This window comes from Mauremys mutica, chromosome 17 (assembly GCF_020497125.1).
Source record: "Mauremys mutica isolate MM-2020 ecotype Southern chromosome 17, ASM2049712v1, whole genome shotgun sequence".
NCBI classification, from domain to species: Eukaryota; Metazoa; Chordata; order Testudines; family Geoemydidae; genus Mauremys; species Mauremys mutica.
Genome location: NC_059088.1, coordinates 13,451,568 through 13,469,030, shown reverse-complemented (window position 1 = coordinate 13,469,030; position 17,463 = coordinate 13,451,568). Strand labels below are relative to the sequence as shown.

The 17,463-nt window shown below is 59.3% G+C and overlaps 1 protein-coding gene across 1 annotated transcript; it reads right to left on the bottom strand.

Annotated features, from left to right (window-relative positions):
• Window positions 1–58: 58 nt before the first annotated feature.
• On the bottom strand, window positions 59–16,893 carry ATP4A (ATPase H+/K+ transporting subunit alpha). Its single transcript, XM_044990990.1, has 23 exons — window positions 16,679–16,893; window positions 15,919–16,058; window positions 15,012–15,071; window positions 13,988–14,191; window positions 13,546–13,659; window positions 13,055–13,189; window positions 12,627–12,744; window positions 11,802–12,070; window positions 9,851–10,049; window positions 9,356–9,465; window positions 8,723–8,857; window positions 8,312–8,504; window positions 7,754–7,929; window positions 7,382–7,518; window positions 6,975–7,125; window positions 6,538–6,706; window positions 6,151–6,305; window positions 5,601–5,724; window positions 4,919–5,064; window positions 4,175–4,308; window positions 3,571–3,672; window positions 2,907–2,998; window positions 59–1,296 (listed from the first exon to the last, which is right to left on the bottom strand). The coding sequence occupies exons 2-23, from the start codon at window positions 16,042–16,044 to the stop codon at window positions 1,268–1,270; spliced, it is 3,078 nt and encodes a 1,025-aa protein (XP_044846925.1). The 5' UTR covers window positions 16,045–16,058; window positions 16,679–16,893; the 3' UTR covers window positions 59–1,267.
• Between the last annotated feature and the right edge of the window lie 570 nt (window positions 16,894–17,463).

Sequence of the window (17,463 nt, the reverse complement as noted above, 5' to 3'; positions counted from 1 at the left end):
TCCGACCTGCCCCTGTGGTCGCTGATGGTGTGGTGTGTGTGGGGGGGTCCCTGCTGGGAGGACAGGGGGCCCTAGCTTTTGGGAGGGGTGAGCCCCACCTTGGGGTCAGGTTGGAATCAAGGCCCCTGCCATGGGGCAGCCAGGTGCATTGTGGGAGCTGTGCTCCTTCCCCCGAGGAATCCAGCACAGATCAGTGAGGGGGAGTGGGGGCCAAGGGGTCTGAGTCAGGGTGGAGGCGGGATACCGGGCTAGATGGGCCCATGGGGCTGATCTGGGAGAGCAAGAAGGGAGTAGGATCCCAGGCTAGCTAGGTGACAGGTGCTGGTGACGGGATACCAGGCTAGATGGGCAGATGCTCAGAGTGGCCGGGGGGAGGGCTGCAGTTCAGCTCAAAGTCCCCCACTCTCCTCTTGCTTGTCCTCCAAGCTGCCATCCCACGTAGGGGGACAATGGAACCCCACTGGGGCCGGCTCCCCCGGGAACACAGGGAGGCAGGACGCTCGTCTGTCAGCCCCTCATGGAGTATTTTCTTGTCCTGGGTCCGTGTGATGCAAACAAGGGAGGCGTCCCAGGGTGGGGGGGAGAGCTGGGAATTGAAGCCGATTGGTTGATGTCTGTCCGGCTCCCTGTGTCCTATCGCTGCAGAGATGGGCCGGCTGAAAGCCACCGCTACCTAGCCATGCCTGCCATGGGAACCGGGCATCTGCTAATGCTCCCCCACCCCAGCAAGGGGAGGGGTGAGCAGTGCCTGACCAATGGGAAACAGTGATATGGATAGAACCCAGGAGTCTTGCCTCCTAGCCCCGCCTCTGCTCTAACCACTAGACACCACTCCCTTCCCACAGCCAGGGAGAGAACCCAGGAGTCCTGCCTCCAACCCCCACTCTAGCCCTTCAACCCCACTTCCCTCCCACAGCTGGGGATAGAACCAGGAATCCTGGCTCCCAGCCTCCTGGCTCTAACCACTAGACACCACTCCCCTCCCAGAGCCAGGGGTAGAACCCAGGAGTCCTGCTGCCATCTATACAAAGAGAGCCAACAAGGAGTAGCTATGAACAGTCTTGTTCCCTCCATGGCTGGTGCCCCTGGCCCGAGGGGGCTGGCTGAGGCGTTGCATTCTCCAGTAGTTTCCAGGCTGGGGAAGCAGGGACTGGGAGCACGGCGGGGGCGTCTGTATCTCTTTTGCTGCACTGAGGGGGTGAGTGTAAAGCCTGAGGTGCTGCAGGAGGCCGAGGGGCAGCGGCAGCCGCGGGGCAGAGCTTTGCCTTTAGTAGTAAAGTTCTTTGTCCCACCAGCCTGTGGAAAAGAATGAATAACACGGTGAGATTGCTGGAGCTGTGGAGGATCCCAGCGTTCGAGCACGTCACCGGGGCAGCGATGCAGCCATCTCTGGGGTGGGGCAGCTGGGGAACAGCTGCATATAACGCTGCATGTGCGTCGCTTGCCCAGGGCTGAGATGCAGCCACCTCTGGGGTGGGACAGCCGCACCTGACACCAGACTGGGATGACTCACTGTGCCAGAATACGCCTCAACCAACACACTATTGTACGACTTTGTACAAGGCCTCATGAAAAACTCCGGCTTTGCTGGGCAATAACACGGTGGCAGACGGCCCAGAGGCGCAGCGCCAGAGGTGACGTTAGAGACGCAAGCCGAGCTGTCGACTAAAAGGCTGTTTTCCAGAGAAACCCGGGGAGCGGCCAAATCAGGTCCTCAGTGACAAAGGCCAACCAGCCACCGGAGCCTGCTGCAACCAAGGCTGAGAGGCCGTTACCTGGTTCTTAGGACAGTGGGAGGTGGCTCCTATTGAAACTGCTTTGCCATGCGGGGACCAGCCTATAAAATGAAGGGGGAGCTGCCCCAGGGCACCCCCTCCCTCGCCCTGCCCTGCACTCACTGCCCCAGGAGAGAGACAGGAATTCGGCTCTGGACTCGGGGGGGGGGGGGCGGGCGTGTCCTGGTCTGAGAGCTGGTCAGCAATCTGCCGGGCAGAGAACCCCAGACACCACGCGAGTGGCTCTTTCACGTGTCTCCTGCGGCTGTTTGCAGCACATGCTATTAAAACACAGCGTGATTGAATCTGCAGCACTATCATCAACGACTGCTATCGTTTGTTGGGTTCGGCCTTCAGAAACCGCGTCTCTGTTTTCCTGGGGGCCGTTTCTCATTTTTATGCCCTGTTAACGTGGCCTCACTTAAAAGCGGTCTCCCCGGCTCGTGAATCGGCTGGTTTTCGCGGTGTAGCTAATCCCCTGAGTTTAAACGGAAGGGTTTGAATAACAGTGGGAAAGAAGCCGGCGTGCAGGTCCCTTAAAGCAGGGGGTTTTTCAACCTTTTTCCAGTTGAAGACTCCATTTTAAATGGAGGTGTGGACCCCTTTGGAAATCTTAGACGCAGTCTGCAGACTCCCGGGGTGTGTGCGGCCCATAGGTTGAAAACCACTGTCTTAAAGGAATAATGGACTTAAAGAGTTTGCATTGTTGAGGAGTGGACTAGGCAGGGCAGTTTCTGGAGGGGAATCTAAGAGTGGGAGTGTGTAGGAGTCACCCCACTGTATAACCCAGGCTGGGGAGAGCCGGGGGTGGCTGGCAGGTTGCTGTTACAAACACACACCGGTGTGGTTTGCAACCTGTTAGCCTGTTTGTGACGGCCCAGCTGGGAGCTACTTCAGCAAGGCATTAAAGGGTTGCAGGGTAGGGATGACACTGCAGCTCATTAGTCTGAGTTCTACCCCGATAGGTTATATTCATCCGGTGCAGAGATGCAGCCACCTCTGGGGTGGGGCAGCTGGGGAACAGCCGCACGTAACGCTGCATGGGGATGGCTCGCCCTGCACTGAACTGCAGCCACCTCTGGGGCGGGGCAGCTGGGGAACAGCTGCTCGCGTGATCTCTCGGTTACTCACTTCCAGGGTGCCTGCGGACTCCCAGCTTTCGAATTTCATCATAGACGAAGATGAGGATGCCGTAAGGTAACGGCACCAGCCACCACTGGAATCTGGAAAGGAGCCGTGAGAGAGACTTTAGCCATGGAGAACGAGACGGCAGCACCCGCTCAGCCAGAGCACTGAGCCTTTAGCCGTCACTAAGCCAGGTTGAAGAACCAACCCTGGATTCAGGAACGGCTCAGGGCCCTCCAGGAGCGTCGGGGCCGGCCCTGGCTGCCTGGGGAGAGCCCCCATCCTTCTCCCTGCAGCATAGCGCCCCCTAGCGCCACCTGGGGCATCGGGGCCAGCCCAGAGAGCCTGGGGAGAGCCCCCGTCCCGCCCCCTGCAGCACAGCGCCCCCTAGTGCCGCCCAGGGGCATCGCGGCCAGCCCTGACTGCCAGGGGAGAGCCCCCACTCCGCTCCCTGCGGCACAGCGCCCCCTAGTGCTGCGCTGGGGAATCAGGGCCAGTCTGGACTGTCAGGGGAGAGCCCCCACCCTGCATCAGAGCACCCTGTAGTGCTGTGCTGGGGGAATCGGATCCAGCCCTGACTGCCAGGGGGAGCCCCCAGCCCACCCCTTGCAGCACAGCGCCCCCTAGCGCCCTGGTGGGCTGAACCAGCAGGGCGCTCCCCAGCTCTCACCGTATGGGCATGAAGTTGAAGATGTTGGGCATGCCGGGGCAGTAGCACAGGAAGCAGCCCAGGCAGAGCTGGAACACGATGGCGATCACCAGGATTTTATTCCTGCCAGAGAAGCAGATCGTGAGCTCAGGTGAGGCCAGTGAACAGCAGCTGCCCCTGGCTAACACACTCTCCATGCAGCCGCCAGTGATACAGGGACACCCGAGACCAAACCCCCATCTTGTACTGTCCTGGGAGGATGCTTGTGAATGACTTGCTGGGCACTGAGATGCAGCCACCTCTGGGGCACTGCATCTAGGGAACAGCTGCACACGGGGATGGGTCACCCAGTGCTGAAATGCAGCTGATTCTGGGGTGGGGCAGCGGGGGAACAATTGCACATAACCCTGCATCGAGATGGCTCATCCGGTGCTGAGATGCAGCCACCTCTGGGGTGGGGCAGCTGGGGAACAGCCGCACAATGACACCACCTGGGCATGGCTTGCTGGGCGCTGAGATGCAGCTGACTCTGGGGGAGGGGAGGCAGCTGGGGAAAGGACGCAGACCAACGGGTCACCCGGACTCCTGGGGTCTCTCCCCAGTGGCCTGCGGGCTCCTTGCTCACCTGAAGAAGCCCTGCTGGAAGACGGAGAGGCGGCGAGTCTTGCGGATGAGGACGTCCGAGATCTGACACATCTCGATGCTGATGAAGAAGACGGTGTAGCAGGTGTATTCCTGGTACAGGCGCTGCCCAAACGTCTGAGAGTGGGGACAGCGACCAGTCAGAGTCAGCCTCCAGCACCAGCCACGTGGGGAAAGACCCCGTGTCCCATTCCCCAATCCCCTGAGCCAGCCAGTCCCCCAGGCCCTGGGGCCAGATTGGAGCCGGCTCCCCTAGAAGGGAACGGCTGAGTCCCATTCCCCTGAGCCAGACAGTCTCCTGCCCGTACACTGACATTCAAGAAGGACACACCCTGGTATCCCAGGCCTTGCTGCCAACCTTCCCACCCTGGGGGGAGGGGCTGGACCCCCACACACTCAGATTCACAGTCCAGACCTCTACCACTGGAGCTAAAGTTGACAGAACTCTCTCCAGTAGACTGGCAGCAGCAGTACGGCTGTTATCCTCTAGGTGGGGCTGCTGGAGTCGCTCCATTCCCCAACAGCAGCAGTATGGCTGTTATCCTCTAGGTGGGGCTGCTGGAGTTGCTCCATTCCCCAACAGCAGCAGTACGGCTGTTATCCTCTAGGTGGGGCTGCTGGAGTCACTGCATTCCCCAACAGCAGCAGTATGGCTGTTATCCTCTAGGTGGCTCTAGTTGCTTCATTTCCCGGCAGCAGCTGTTATCTCGGATGGCCCATCACTCACCCACTCCTGCCCGTAGCTGTCCTGCAGGTCCTGGAGGTGGTCGTTCTCCCACTGGGCCCGCAGCCCCACGCAGAGCAGGGGGAACCAGCCCTCCTGGGCCATGGCCGTGAAGTAGTCCGTGAAGCCTGCGAAGGACTGGATGGCCCCTGGGCAGGCGGGGGGAGGGGAGGAAAAGCCATGAGGGTGGGATGCCCCCGGCACCCTGGGGACTTGGTGCTGCCCCCTGCTGGCTCCCAACAGGGAGGGATGGGGAGGCAGGGCCAGCTGTGCTTGGCTCCACCCACCTTTTCTATGGGGGAGGCAGGGCCAGAGGGGTTTGGCTCCACCCATGAGTTCTAGTGGGGAGGCGGGATGAGCTGTTTGGCTCCGCCCCTGAGGTCCAGCCCCGCCTCCCATCTGTCAGAGCCACCCCTTGCCCCCCAAATCTAACCCAAAGAGGGTTAATTAATGCAGGGAAGCCACCAGAACAAGAGATTAATGGTGAGCTATGAAAAAGGGGGGACAGAGGGTTCAAACTGGATCCTCCAGCTCCCCCACACTAACCACTAGGCCCCACTCCCCTCCCAGAGCTGGGGAGACAACCCAGGAGTCCTGGCTCCCAGCCCCCTCTGCTCTAACCCACTAGGCCCCACTCCCATCCCGGTGCTGGGGAGACAACCCAGGCATCCTGTCGGGGACGCACCGATCTGGAAGTAGGAGTACACAGCCAGGGCTTCGTTCACCAGCCGGTCGCGTCGGGGGTTCCGGGGCTTCAGGTGCATGATGTCGCTTTCGGCTTTCTCGTAGGCCAGGGACACCGAGGGGAACTAGCAGGGGGAAAGAGAGAGACTCGCGGGGCTGAGCTGAGGAACCCAGGTGTCCGGGAGAGCGCCCCCACCCACCTGCCTGCATCAAAGCACCCCCCAGTGCTGTGTTGGGACATCAGGGCCAGCCCTGACCACCAGGGGAGAGCCCCCACCCTGCTCCCTGAGGCACAGCGCCCCCTAGTGCCAGCCTGGGGCCTTGGGGCAGCCCTGACCACCAGGGGAGAGCCCCCACCCTGCTCCCTGAGGCACAGCGCCCCCTAGTGCCGCCCTGGGGCATCGGGACCAGCCCTGACCACCAGGGGAGAGCCCCCACCCTGCTCCCTGAGGCACAGCGCCCCCTAGTGCCGCCCTGGGGCATCGGGACCAGCCCTGACCGCCAGGGGAGAGCCCGCACCCGGCTGCCTGCAGCCCAGCGCCCATACTCACAATGTCAGTGCAAAGCTCGATGAAGAGGATGGTGATGCAGCCCAGGGGCAGGGGGACGCTGACCGTGATGTAGATCAGATACGGGGTCAGCTCCGGGATGTTCTTGGTCAGGGTGTACGCGATGGATTTTTTCAGGTTGTCAAAAATCAGGCGGCCTGGACAGGACATCGCTGTCAGAGCGCCCCCTGCTGGGGAGATGTCCGAACCTCCCTCCGGTACCCTCTGCCCCTGTCCTGGGGAGAGACCCCCTGCTTGGGAGATGCTCCCAGCCCCTCTCGAGGTCCCAGCTCCATTGTCAGTGCCCTCCACACCCCGGGGAGAGCGCCCCCTGCTGGCCCCCAGGCTGCCTGACCCATTTGGGGTCTAAGCCCCCTGCTCCATGGGCACCTTGCTCCACGCCGGTAACGATGGAAGCAAAATTGTCGTCCAGCAGGATCATGTCGGCCGCGTTCTTGGCCGCATCAGAGCCGGCGATGCCCATGGCCACCCCGATATCAGCCTTCTTCAGAGCTGGGGAATCGTTCACCCCGTCGCCTGTCACGGCCACAATGGCACCCTGTGGCGGGGAGACAGGCAGGTCATGGGGATGGGGGGACAAGGTGGAAGGGAGGGAGAACATTGTGGGATGGTGAGAAAGAAAGAAAGAGCCATAACAACAAAATAAAGTGAAGAACAATAAAGAAAATATGTGAAAGCCAAAGAAAGCAAAGAATATGAAAGAAAATGAAAAAGAACGAATGAACAAACATGAAAGCCAGAAACGCGGGACTGAGCGCAGGGCAATGGGCAGAGGGAGCGGGTGGGTTCGCTCCTGGGTGCCTCACCAGTTTCTGGCAGCTCTCTACGATGATCAGTTTCTGCTGGGGGGAGGTCCGGGCGAAGACCATCTCGGGATGCATCTTCAGGATCTCGACCAGCTCCTCGGTCTCCATGTCCTTCAGCTGCCCCCCGTTCACCACGCAGGCCCGGGCCTCCCTGGGGAGGGAGAGAGCGCGCCCGTTGCTGAGCCACCCCACACAGTGACCCCTGGCGGGCCGCCCACACAGCACCCCCTGCAGCACAGAGCCCCCTGCTGCGAAACCCAACACAACGCCCTCTGCTGAGCCACCCTGCAGGACTCCTGGGTTCTATCCCCAGCTCTGGGACGAGAGTAGGGCCTGGTTGGTTAGTGAAGGGGGCGCTGGGAGCCAGGACGCCTGGGTTCTCTCCCGGCTTTGGGCAGGGCTCTCACCGCTTGTTGACCTGCTCCACGGGGATGCGCATCCTGGCGGCGATGTCCTCCACCGTCTCGCTGCCCTCTGAGATGATGCCCACGCTGGCCGCAATCGCCTTGGCCGTGATGGGGTGGTCTCCAGTCACCATTATAACCTAGAGGTGGAGGCAGGGCGTCAGCGCTCTAGGGGGCAGCGTGAACTTCCCCGGGGCAGTGCCCCAGGCAGGGTGGGGGAGGGGACTGTGGAGCTGTGAGCTTCCCCGGGGCAGTGTCCTAGCGGGGGTGGAGGAGGGGACTGTGGAGCTATGAGCATCCCTGGGATAGTGCCCCAGGCAGGGTGGGGGAGGGTACTCTGGAGCTGTGAGCTTCCCTGGGGCAGTGGCGCCATACCCGGATGCCGGCCGTGCGGCACTTCATGACGGCGTCAGGCACGGTGGCGCGGGGTGGGTCGATCATGGAGATGAGGCCGGCGAAGCAGAGCCCGCTGGTGGGGAAGTTCATGTCCTCGGTGTCGAAGGCGAAGCCGCGTGGGAACTGCCCTGGGTCCAGGTACAGGTGACAGAACCCTGCGGGGAACAGCGGGGCCAGGGCCCATGAGGGGTGGGGCACTGGGGTCCCCCCCCCAGAACCCCAGTCCCACGTGCCCCATGCTTGGGGATCCCCCATTCCACTTAGGCCTGGGAATTCCCTCCTTAATCAGCCCCCTCTTCCCCCCACACCTTGGGGGGGCCTCCTGCCTTGGCCCCATGAGACCCTCCCCACCTCAATCCCATGCGCCCCACATCCAGGGCACCTCCTGCTCCCTAAGGCCCCCCCAATCCGTGCCCCCCACCTCTAACCCAGCACGCCCTCCCCCAGCCCCCCTCCACTCCCACGTCCCCCCCCAACCCCCCTCCACGCCTCTTTACCCCGCACGCCCTCCCCCAGCCCCCCTCCACACCCACTTACCCAGCACACGCTCCCCCAGGCCCCCCAGGTCCATGTACGCTGTCTGGAACGCCTCCTTCCACTGCTCGTCCAGGGGCAATTCCTGCCCCTTGATCATGATGGTGGCGCAACGCTCCAGGATCCGCTCCGGGGCTCCCTTCATCACCAGCAGGTACCGGGGATCCCGGGGGTCCTCCAGCTCATGGATGGACAGCTGTGCGGAGAGCAGGAGGGTCAGGACTCCTGGGTTCTATCCCCAGCTCTGGGAGGGGAAGGGGGCCTAGTGGTTAGAGCAGGGGCCTTGGAGTCAGGACACCTGGGTCCTGTTTCCCTCTCTGGGAGTCACTACATGAACTGGTAGCAGTAGAAGGTTCTTATCCTCCTAACTGGAGCTGAAGGCCTTGCAGGGCCAGGACGCAAACCCCTGCTGACCTGGAATTTGTTGGTGGAGTTGAAGGGGATTTCACAGGCTTTCTTGTAGCGCTCCCGGTACTCCATGACGTTCCCCAGCGTGATCTCGGAGAACTTCAACAGCGCCGTCTCTGAGGCGTCTCCAATCACGATCCTCTGGAGAAGAGAGAACAGGTGAGTGGAATCTGGACTCCCAAGCAGTGCTGAGATGCAGCCACCTCTGGGGTGGGGCAGCTGGGGAACAGCCGCACATAACACCACAGGGGGATGACTCTCCCAGCGCTCAGATGCAACCACTTCTGGGGCGGGGCAGCTTGGGAACAGCTGCACAGAGACACTACTGAACAGTTATGGGCAGAGAAAATAATGCCACATCTAAATGAAAGCGCATGTCGGAGGCACAGTGGAATTATCCTGAGCTGGAGCAGCAAGAGAGAAACACCCTGATTCTGGAGCCTGGAGTCATGAGATCTTTTAATGACCAGCATGAGAGCACCCCCTGCTGAGCCCCCTCCTCCCTGCACCTCCCTGCAGCACAGAACCCACCAAGGGAGAGCGCCCCCTGCGGAGCCCATTTACTATGTCAGCATTAAATGATATGTGCTCAAACTGTCTATATTGCCCGTCTCGTCTCTCCTGCATACTTGGCCGTACCTTGGGCACCGGCACGTTGTCCTGGCCTGATTTGAAAAAGGCTCGATTGCAGAGAGACACGATCTTGCACAGAGCTCGCCATGTCTCTGATGACTGATCGAAGCTTTGCCCTGAACGAGAGAGAGATTGATATAACAGCTGAGGAATTCCCTCTCCCTCTTCCAACCTGAAATGTCCTAAAGCACTAGAGAAGCAGGGACAACTTGCTGGGTGCTGAGATGCAACCCCCTCTGGGGAGGGACAGCTGGGGAACCACCGCACATAACACTGGACAGGGATGGCTCGCCTGGTGCTGAGATACAACCACCTCTGGGGCGGGGCAGCTGTGGAACAGCCGCACATAATATGGTATGGGGAAAGCCTGCCTGGTGCCGAGATGCAGCCATCTCTGGGGCGGGGCAGCTGGGGAACCACCACACATAACACCGGATAGGGGCAGCTCATTTGGCACTGAGATGCAGCCACCTCAGGATGGTAGCAGCTGGTTGAACATACCTGACTGGTCCTCTGTGGTGTCAGCCGTATGAATCTGGTTGTCGAACCAGAGATGGGAGACAGTCATGCGGTTCTGGGTCAGGGTACCCGTTTTGTCAGAGCAGATGACAGAGGTGGAGCCCAGAGTTTCCACTGCCTCTAGATTCTTCACCACGCAGTTCTTTCGAGCCAGACGCTTGGCTGTGAGTGAGAGACAGACCTGTGCGGAGGAAGGAGGGAGGGAAAGGAAGAAAGATCAGAGTCAGCATAAACAGCAAAGTATATCCAGTGTGAGACCAGATCAGTCTGTAGGAATGCTGCACAAAATCTGGATTGAATCTAGTATGAAACTGGATCAGAGTCAGTCTAAACACTGCACACAATCTGGACTGGATTCAATTTGATACTGAATCAGAGTTAATGTAAACAGCATTATGCAAAATCTATACTAGATGCAATGAGAGACTAGATCTGAACTAATCTGAGCACTGTAGAAAACTCAAATTGGAGTGGAGATAATCTAAAAACAGCCTGAAACCTGGAATGGAGTCGGGGCAAACCCAGATCGAATGCTGCACCCAATCTAGACGAGGGGGTCTCACAAGAAATTCTTTGGTGGCCTCAGAGTGTGGCCGCACTGACCATTTGTCTTAAAATACTGAATTAACTTTAGGAAAAACAACTAAATATGCTCATGGACACGGCCAAATCATTGCAATTTATTTATGTAGCATTTTTTTTTGCAGACTCAATAATAATCTCCAGTTCTCGAGTCTTTACTGGACCTAAACAGGCTAGAAACACAAATAAGCTGCTTTGCACATTCTTGTCTTTTGTTGTTGTTTCTTTTGGTGGTGTTGCCTTTTAAAAAAAGACTTGCTAGCTAAGTAAGTCTGCTGCTGCGGAAAGTAATATTGGTATGTTTGTTAATATCAATTTTCACAGCAGATTTACTCACCCCTGGCAAGCCAGGGGACTGATTAAGCCCTGGATGGGGAGGTGGGAAGGGGGACAGTGGGAGGGATGGGGCAGATGGCCAGGGAGCGAGGGGCGGTCAGGGGAATGGGGTGGGGGCAGGTGGGGACTCACTGGCAGCCTGCTCCTCCGGTGTTTGTGGCTCCAGAGGGGGAAGGGACCAATCCCTTCTGGTGGTCCTGGGGGAGAGGCTCTGCTTTGTACTGCCCAGGAGGCCGTGGCCGCAAGAAAAGCCCCTGGTTGCCACATTTGAGAAACGCTGATCTAGACTGGATCTAATGTGGAACTGAATTAGGAGTGGGTCCAAATACTGCAAAATCCGGACTGGATCTGGTGTGAGACCAGACTGGAGTCCCTGGATACTGTCTGAAAGACTCTGAATCTGGATCCAATATGAAATTATCTTGGACTCAAACTATTTATAAAATCTGGACTAGATTCACTAACACATGGTATATAACACAGAATCCAGTGTTACACCGGATCGGAGTCAATCTAAACACTACACAACCTGAACCGGATCCAGAGTGAGGCTGAAAACCTGGACTGGATCCAGACCGAGGCCAGATTGGAGTTAGTCTAAACAATGCATAAAACCTGAATTGGATACACATTGAGACTGCATCGGAATCAGCCTAAATGCTGCACAAAACCTGGGCTGGATCTAGTACAAAACTGGTTCAAAGTCAGTCTAAACACTGCATTAAATCTGGTCTGGATTTGGTGTGAGGCCGGATTGGCGTCAGTGTGAAAACAACCTAAAACATGGACTGGCTCCAGCACAAAGCGAGATCGGAGGCAAACTATGTATAAAACCTGGACCGGATCTAGTGTGAGACTGGAGTGGAGACAGGATGAACCTGAAAGAAAACCCGGACTGGATCAGTTGTGGGACTGGATTGGAGTCAGGGTGAAGCTGGCACAAAACCTGGACTGGGTCCCTTGTGAGAGCGGCTCGGAGTCAGGACCCCACCACGGCTGGTCAAGGGGGACTCACCGTGACAGTGGCCAGCAGCCCCTCGGGCACATAGGCCACCACAATGGCCATGAAGAAGACCATGGCCTTGAGGAAGGGGTAGCCGATCACCATGGCGACGACGAAGAAGGTGCCCCCGAAGAAGATGGCCAGGCCGGCGATGATATCCACAAAGTGCTCGATCTCGATGGCGATGGGCGTCTTCTCGTTCTCCACGCCCGAGGCCAGGCTGGCGATGCGCCCGATGATGGTGCGGTCTCCGGTGTTAACGATGATGCCGGTGGCGGTGCCTGGGGGTGGGGAGAGATGGAGCTGACGTGACGACACGATGACCAGCATGGCCTCGGCTGCAAAGGAGCCAAGGGAGGGCTCTCCGGTGCTGAGATGCAGCCACCTCTGGGGTGGGGCAGCTGGGGAACAGCTGCACATAACAATGCACGGGGAGGGCTTGCCTGGTGCTGACATGCAGCCACCTCTGGGGTGGAGCAGCTGGGGAACAACCTCACAGCAATGTGGCACAATGATTCAGGACAGGATGTGAAGGAGAATCTTGTATCCAGTTGAAACCACAGGAGGGAATTTAGAGACAGTGTCCACCACTGAGCCACCCCACATTCCACCCACGAATGAGATCAGCTCTGTCTGCCAAGGGAGAGCCTCCACCCTGCCCCCTGCAGCACAGCACCCCCTAGCGCCTCCACCCTGCCCCCTGCAGCACAGCACCCCCTAGCGCCATGCTGGGGCATTGGGGCCAGCCCTGACAGCCAGGGGAGAGTGCCCCCTTTTGAGCCACCCCCCAGCCAGGTCTCCCCTCCACGCGCCAATGGGGCCCTTCCCTGCTGGCACCTTCCAGGCACATGGTGGAGAAGAAGGCGATGTTCCGGGTCTCCAGGGGGCTCTCGTGGGTGCACTCGGGGGCTCTGGTCTGGGGTTCGGACTCCCCTGTCAGAGACGAGTTATCCACCTGCAACAGAGAGCCCAGTGGGTCAGTGCAACCCTGCACCCCACCCCCCTCACCCCGGCTTGGAGGCCTCTGGCATGGATGGGAGGCTGTGGGGTGGGGGGTGAGGGAGCAGGCCCAGGAGTGGGGGCTAGATCAATGGGTGCCCAAGTAATCAGCTGGGCAGACGGACAGGCACCGTCCAGCCAGGAGGCAGCAAAACACACACACACAAACACACACACACACACACACACCCTGAGATTCTATGATTCTATGATACACACACACACACCCTATATTCCCCCATCCTGAGTAATGCAGCCCCCCGCACCTTGCAGCCCTGTGCTGTGATGATCCGGATGTCAGCCGGGACCCTGTCCCCGCCCTTGATCTCCACCAGGTCACCCACCACCAGCTGGTTGGCGTTGATCTGGAATTTGTCCCCGTCCCGAATCACTGTGGCTTGCTAGGAGAGTGAGAAGAGCCAGTGTTAACCTTGGAGCTATGGCCACACGGGGACACCGCACGGGGATGGCTCGCCCGGTGCTGAGATGCAGCCACCTCTGGGGTGGGGCACAGCTGCACATAACACCGCACAGTGACAACTTTCCCAGTGCTGAGATGCATCTGGGGTGGGGCAGCTGGGGAACAGCAGCACATAGGTATGGCTCTGCTTTAAGCACTCCCCTCTCAGAGCTAGGGATAGAACCCAGGAGTCCTGGCTTCCAGCCCCTCCCCCCCTCTCTAACCACTAGACCCCCCCTCCCAGTACAATGACTGGGGTATCCATGGCCTGGGTTCCTCTCCCACCCTAATCCTCACCTGTGGCACGAGATTCTTGAAGCTGGCGATGATGTTGGTGCTCTTGAACTCCTGGTAGTAGCCAAAGCAGCCGGTCACGACCACCACGGCGATGAGGGCAATAGCCAGGTACAGCTGCCCCGGGAGAGGGTATAGGGAGAAAGGTTATTACTCATCCCCTGGCCCGGGGCGCCCCCTGCTTTGCCAAGCTGCCCAAGTCTGCAGAGAGCCTGGGACAACCCACTCCCCTCCCAGAGCTGGGGAGAGAACCCAGGAGTCCTGTCTCCCAGCCCCGTCCCCACACACTTTAACCACTAGACCCCATTCCCTTACTAGACTCAGGGATAGAACCCAGGAGTCCTGACCCCTCCCCCCAGCTCTAACCCACTAGACCCCACTCCCCTCCCGGAGCCAGGGATGGAACCCAGGCGTCCTGACCCTTCCCCCACCGCGGGGTACCCACGTTATCCGCGCTGGTCAGGTCTCCTTGGCCGCACTGGATGCCGAAGGCTATGAGGCAGATGGCAGCGGCCACCCACATCAGGCACTGCAGCCCCCCGGCCAGCTGGCGGGCGAATTTGACATATTCAGGGGTCCCCTTGGGGGGTTTGAGCTCGTTGGGGCCATCCCGGAGCAAGACCTCTCCTGCCACGGTGCTGTTCATGCCCTGGATGCAGATAGAGAGAGTGTCCCATGTTAGGTGGAGGCACCCCTATGCTATGTGGAGGCGTGGCTATAATATAGGGGTGGAGCTACAGCACGGGGCGGGGCTATTAGGTGGGGGTGGGGCTTCAATAAAGGTGGGGGGCTGAGTGTATCTAGGCTCTCCAGAATCGCCTTTGTCCACCCACTTTGCTGTCCGTAGCTTCCTCAGTTTCCTCTCCAAAGATCCACATGCACCCAGGGCCGGATGGACACCCAAGGCCCCAGCTCCTGGAATCAGGTGAATGCCGCAGGATCTCAGCTTTCATTAAAAAAAAAAGTTAAGCCAGGTTCTAGCTCTTGTGGTGGGGGAGAAAAGTTCCGAAATGTGCCTGATGCCTGCCTGAGTTTGCAGAGAGCCTGAGCTGATTGCTCAGCAAGGGCGGAAAACAGCGCTATTTATGGCAGTCTTCCTCCCCTTGGCTGGTGTCCCTCTCACCACAACTGGGGCACTGCCCTCAGGAAGCTCACAGCTCTGGAGATGCCCTCCAAACCTGGCTGGGGCACTGCTTAGAGGAAGCTCACAGCCCTGGGGACAGGTCAGAGACTGTTTGAATACATGGGGGATTGAAGGAGGAGCCCCTGGCCCAAAAAGAAGTGGCTCCCAAAGCCCAGTGGGGATGGGCTACCATGTAGAGGGCACGGTCACCTTTGGGTGGGTGGGGGGCACTGCCAGAGACGGTGGGCTGTACTCTAGCCCCTGGGATGTAGTGGCGCAGTAAACGGCACCCGGAGCTGGGTTGAGAGGCACAGACCTACCCAGCCTCCACCTCGGGGGCCCTTACCTTGGTCACGTTGGTTTGGTATTTCAGCTCCAGGTCTTCCACCGAGAGCTGATGATCGTCCTGGAGGAGAGAAGGGAGCCCAGAGTGGGTGAACGGGCTGCCCCAAGCATGACTGATGCTGCCTGGGTCTGCTGAGAGCCTGAGCCCATCACTGGGACAGGGGAGGAGCTGCTCCCAGTGTGACTGATGCAGTGACGCTGCCTGAGTCTCCTGCGAGCCTGAGCTCGTCGCTGGGAGATGGGGCAGCTGCCCCAGTGTGACAGACACAGCGACACTGCCTGGGTCTGCCGAGAGCCTGAGCTCGTTGCTAGGAGACGGGGGAGCTGCCCCAGTGTGACAGACACAGTGACGCTCCTGAGCTCATTGCTAGGAGACGGGGGAGCTGCTCCCAGTGTGACATACACAGCGATGCTGTCTGGGTCTGCCGAGAGCCTGAGCTCATTGCTGGGGAGATGGGGGGAGCTGCCCCCAGTGTGACAGTCACAGTGATGCTGCCTGGGTCTGCCGAGAGCCTGAGCTCGTTGCTAGGAGACGGGGGAGCTGCCCCAGTGTGACAGACACAGCGACGCTGCCTGGGTCTGCCGAGAGCCTGAGCTCGTTGCTAGGAGACGGGGGAGCTGCCCCCAGTGTGACAGACACAGCGACGCTGCCTGGGTCTGCCGAGAGCCTGAGCTCGTTGCTAGGAGACGGGGGAGCTGCCCCAGTGTGACAGACACAGCGATGCTGCCTGGGTCTGCCGAGAGCCTGAGTCTATTGCTCTGAGATGAGGGGTTGTCTACAGCTGCCGCTAGCTCCCCACAGAAGCTAACAGCTCTACTACTACTGCCGGCTGCTTGAGCAACAGAGCTCTGTGCAAGGCCCACGGCCGAGTCTTGCGACCGACCCCAGTCCAGCTGCCCCCACTCACCACGTCCATCTCTTTCTTCATGCTCTCCAGCTTCTCTTTCTTCTTCGCCGCCTTGTTCGTCTTCTTCTTCTTGATCTTCACGTCCATGTCACCATTGCCCTGCTTCTCCATCTCCACCGAGTACATCTCGTATTGGTCCTGTGGAGAGGAGAACAGCCCTACTGCTGTTGGCCTTTGGGGGAGCTGCTCCCTGAGCTCAAGTAGAGGGCTGTGCTGAAGGGACCCAGCTGGGTCTCTGTGCAAGATAACAGCCCTACTACTGCTGCCAGTAGGTGGTAAGGCATCTCGATGCTGGGGTATTCAGCTGAGCCGCCCCTGGTTTCTATGCCTGGCTCTAGGAGGGGAGTGGGGTCTAGTGGTTAGAGCAGGAGGGCTGGGAGTCAGGACTCCTGGGTTCTCTCCCCAGCTCTGGGAGCAGGGGTGGCTCCAGGCACCAGCACGCCAAGCGCATGCCTGGGGCGGCAAGCCACGGGGGGCGCTCTGCCAGTCGCCGCAAGGGCGGCAGGCAGGTTGCTTTCGGCGGCATGCCTGCGGAGGGTCCGCTGGTCCCGTGGCTTCGGTGGACCTCCCGCAGGCGTGCTGCCGAATCCGCAGGACTGGGGACCTCCTGCAGGCAGCCTGCCTGCCATGCTTGGGGTGGCAAAATACTTAGAGCTGCCCCTGTCTGGGAGGGGAGTGGGGTCTAGTGGTTAGAGCAGAGAGGGCTGGAAGCCAGGACTCCTGGGTCCTATAGCACTGGTTCAGATGACTTCACATCCCATTGTTCTTCCTCAGGCCCTGCATCCCAGGGGTTTGCTAGGGCTCTTAGCACGGCCCAAACGGGAGGCGTGGTGCGGTTCACTTCCTCCTCTCATTGACAGCTGTTCTCTAAGCCATCAAAGGCTGGTGCAGAAGGGAGCGCCCCCTACAGAGCCAGGGTCCTATAGCAAAGCACCCCCTGGTGCCACCCTGGGCCTGGGGCATCGGGGCCAGCCCTGCCTGCGGGAGTCCATGGATTCCTGTGCTGCAGATCCTCTGGCTGTGAAATGTCCAGCCACGTGGGAGCGTCACAGCTGGGCCATTGTTCCTTGCGCGGCCCCTAGGGGGCGCCGTTTATCCAACTCGATTACACCCCCGACCACCTCCAATTGGAAAGTCAAATAAGGAAACAGCTGTGAAACTAACCAGGTGCGATTTCAAAGTCCTCTGTCCACCCCCCCAATACACACCTTCTATCCACCTATTCCCCACTTACCCTTATATCCACCCATCCCCATACACCCCCTCCATCCATCCCCCCCATACACCCTCTATCTACCCATCCCCACGTACCCCTTATATCCATCCATCCCCCCTATACACACCCTCTATCCATCCACCCCACGTACCCCCTCAACCCATCCCCATACACAGTCATCTAACTATTCATCCATCCACCCTCCTATACTCCCTCTATCTACCCATCCATCCCCATATACTCCCCCTCTATCTACTCATCCATCTAGCCATCCATCCCCGTATACCCTATCTATCTATCTATCTATCTATCTATCTATCTATCTATCT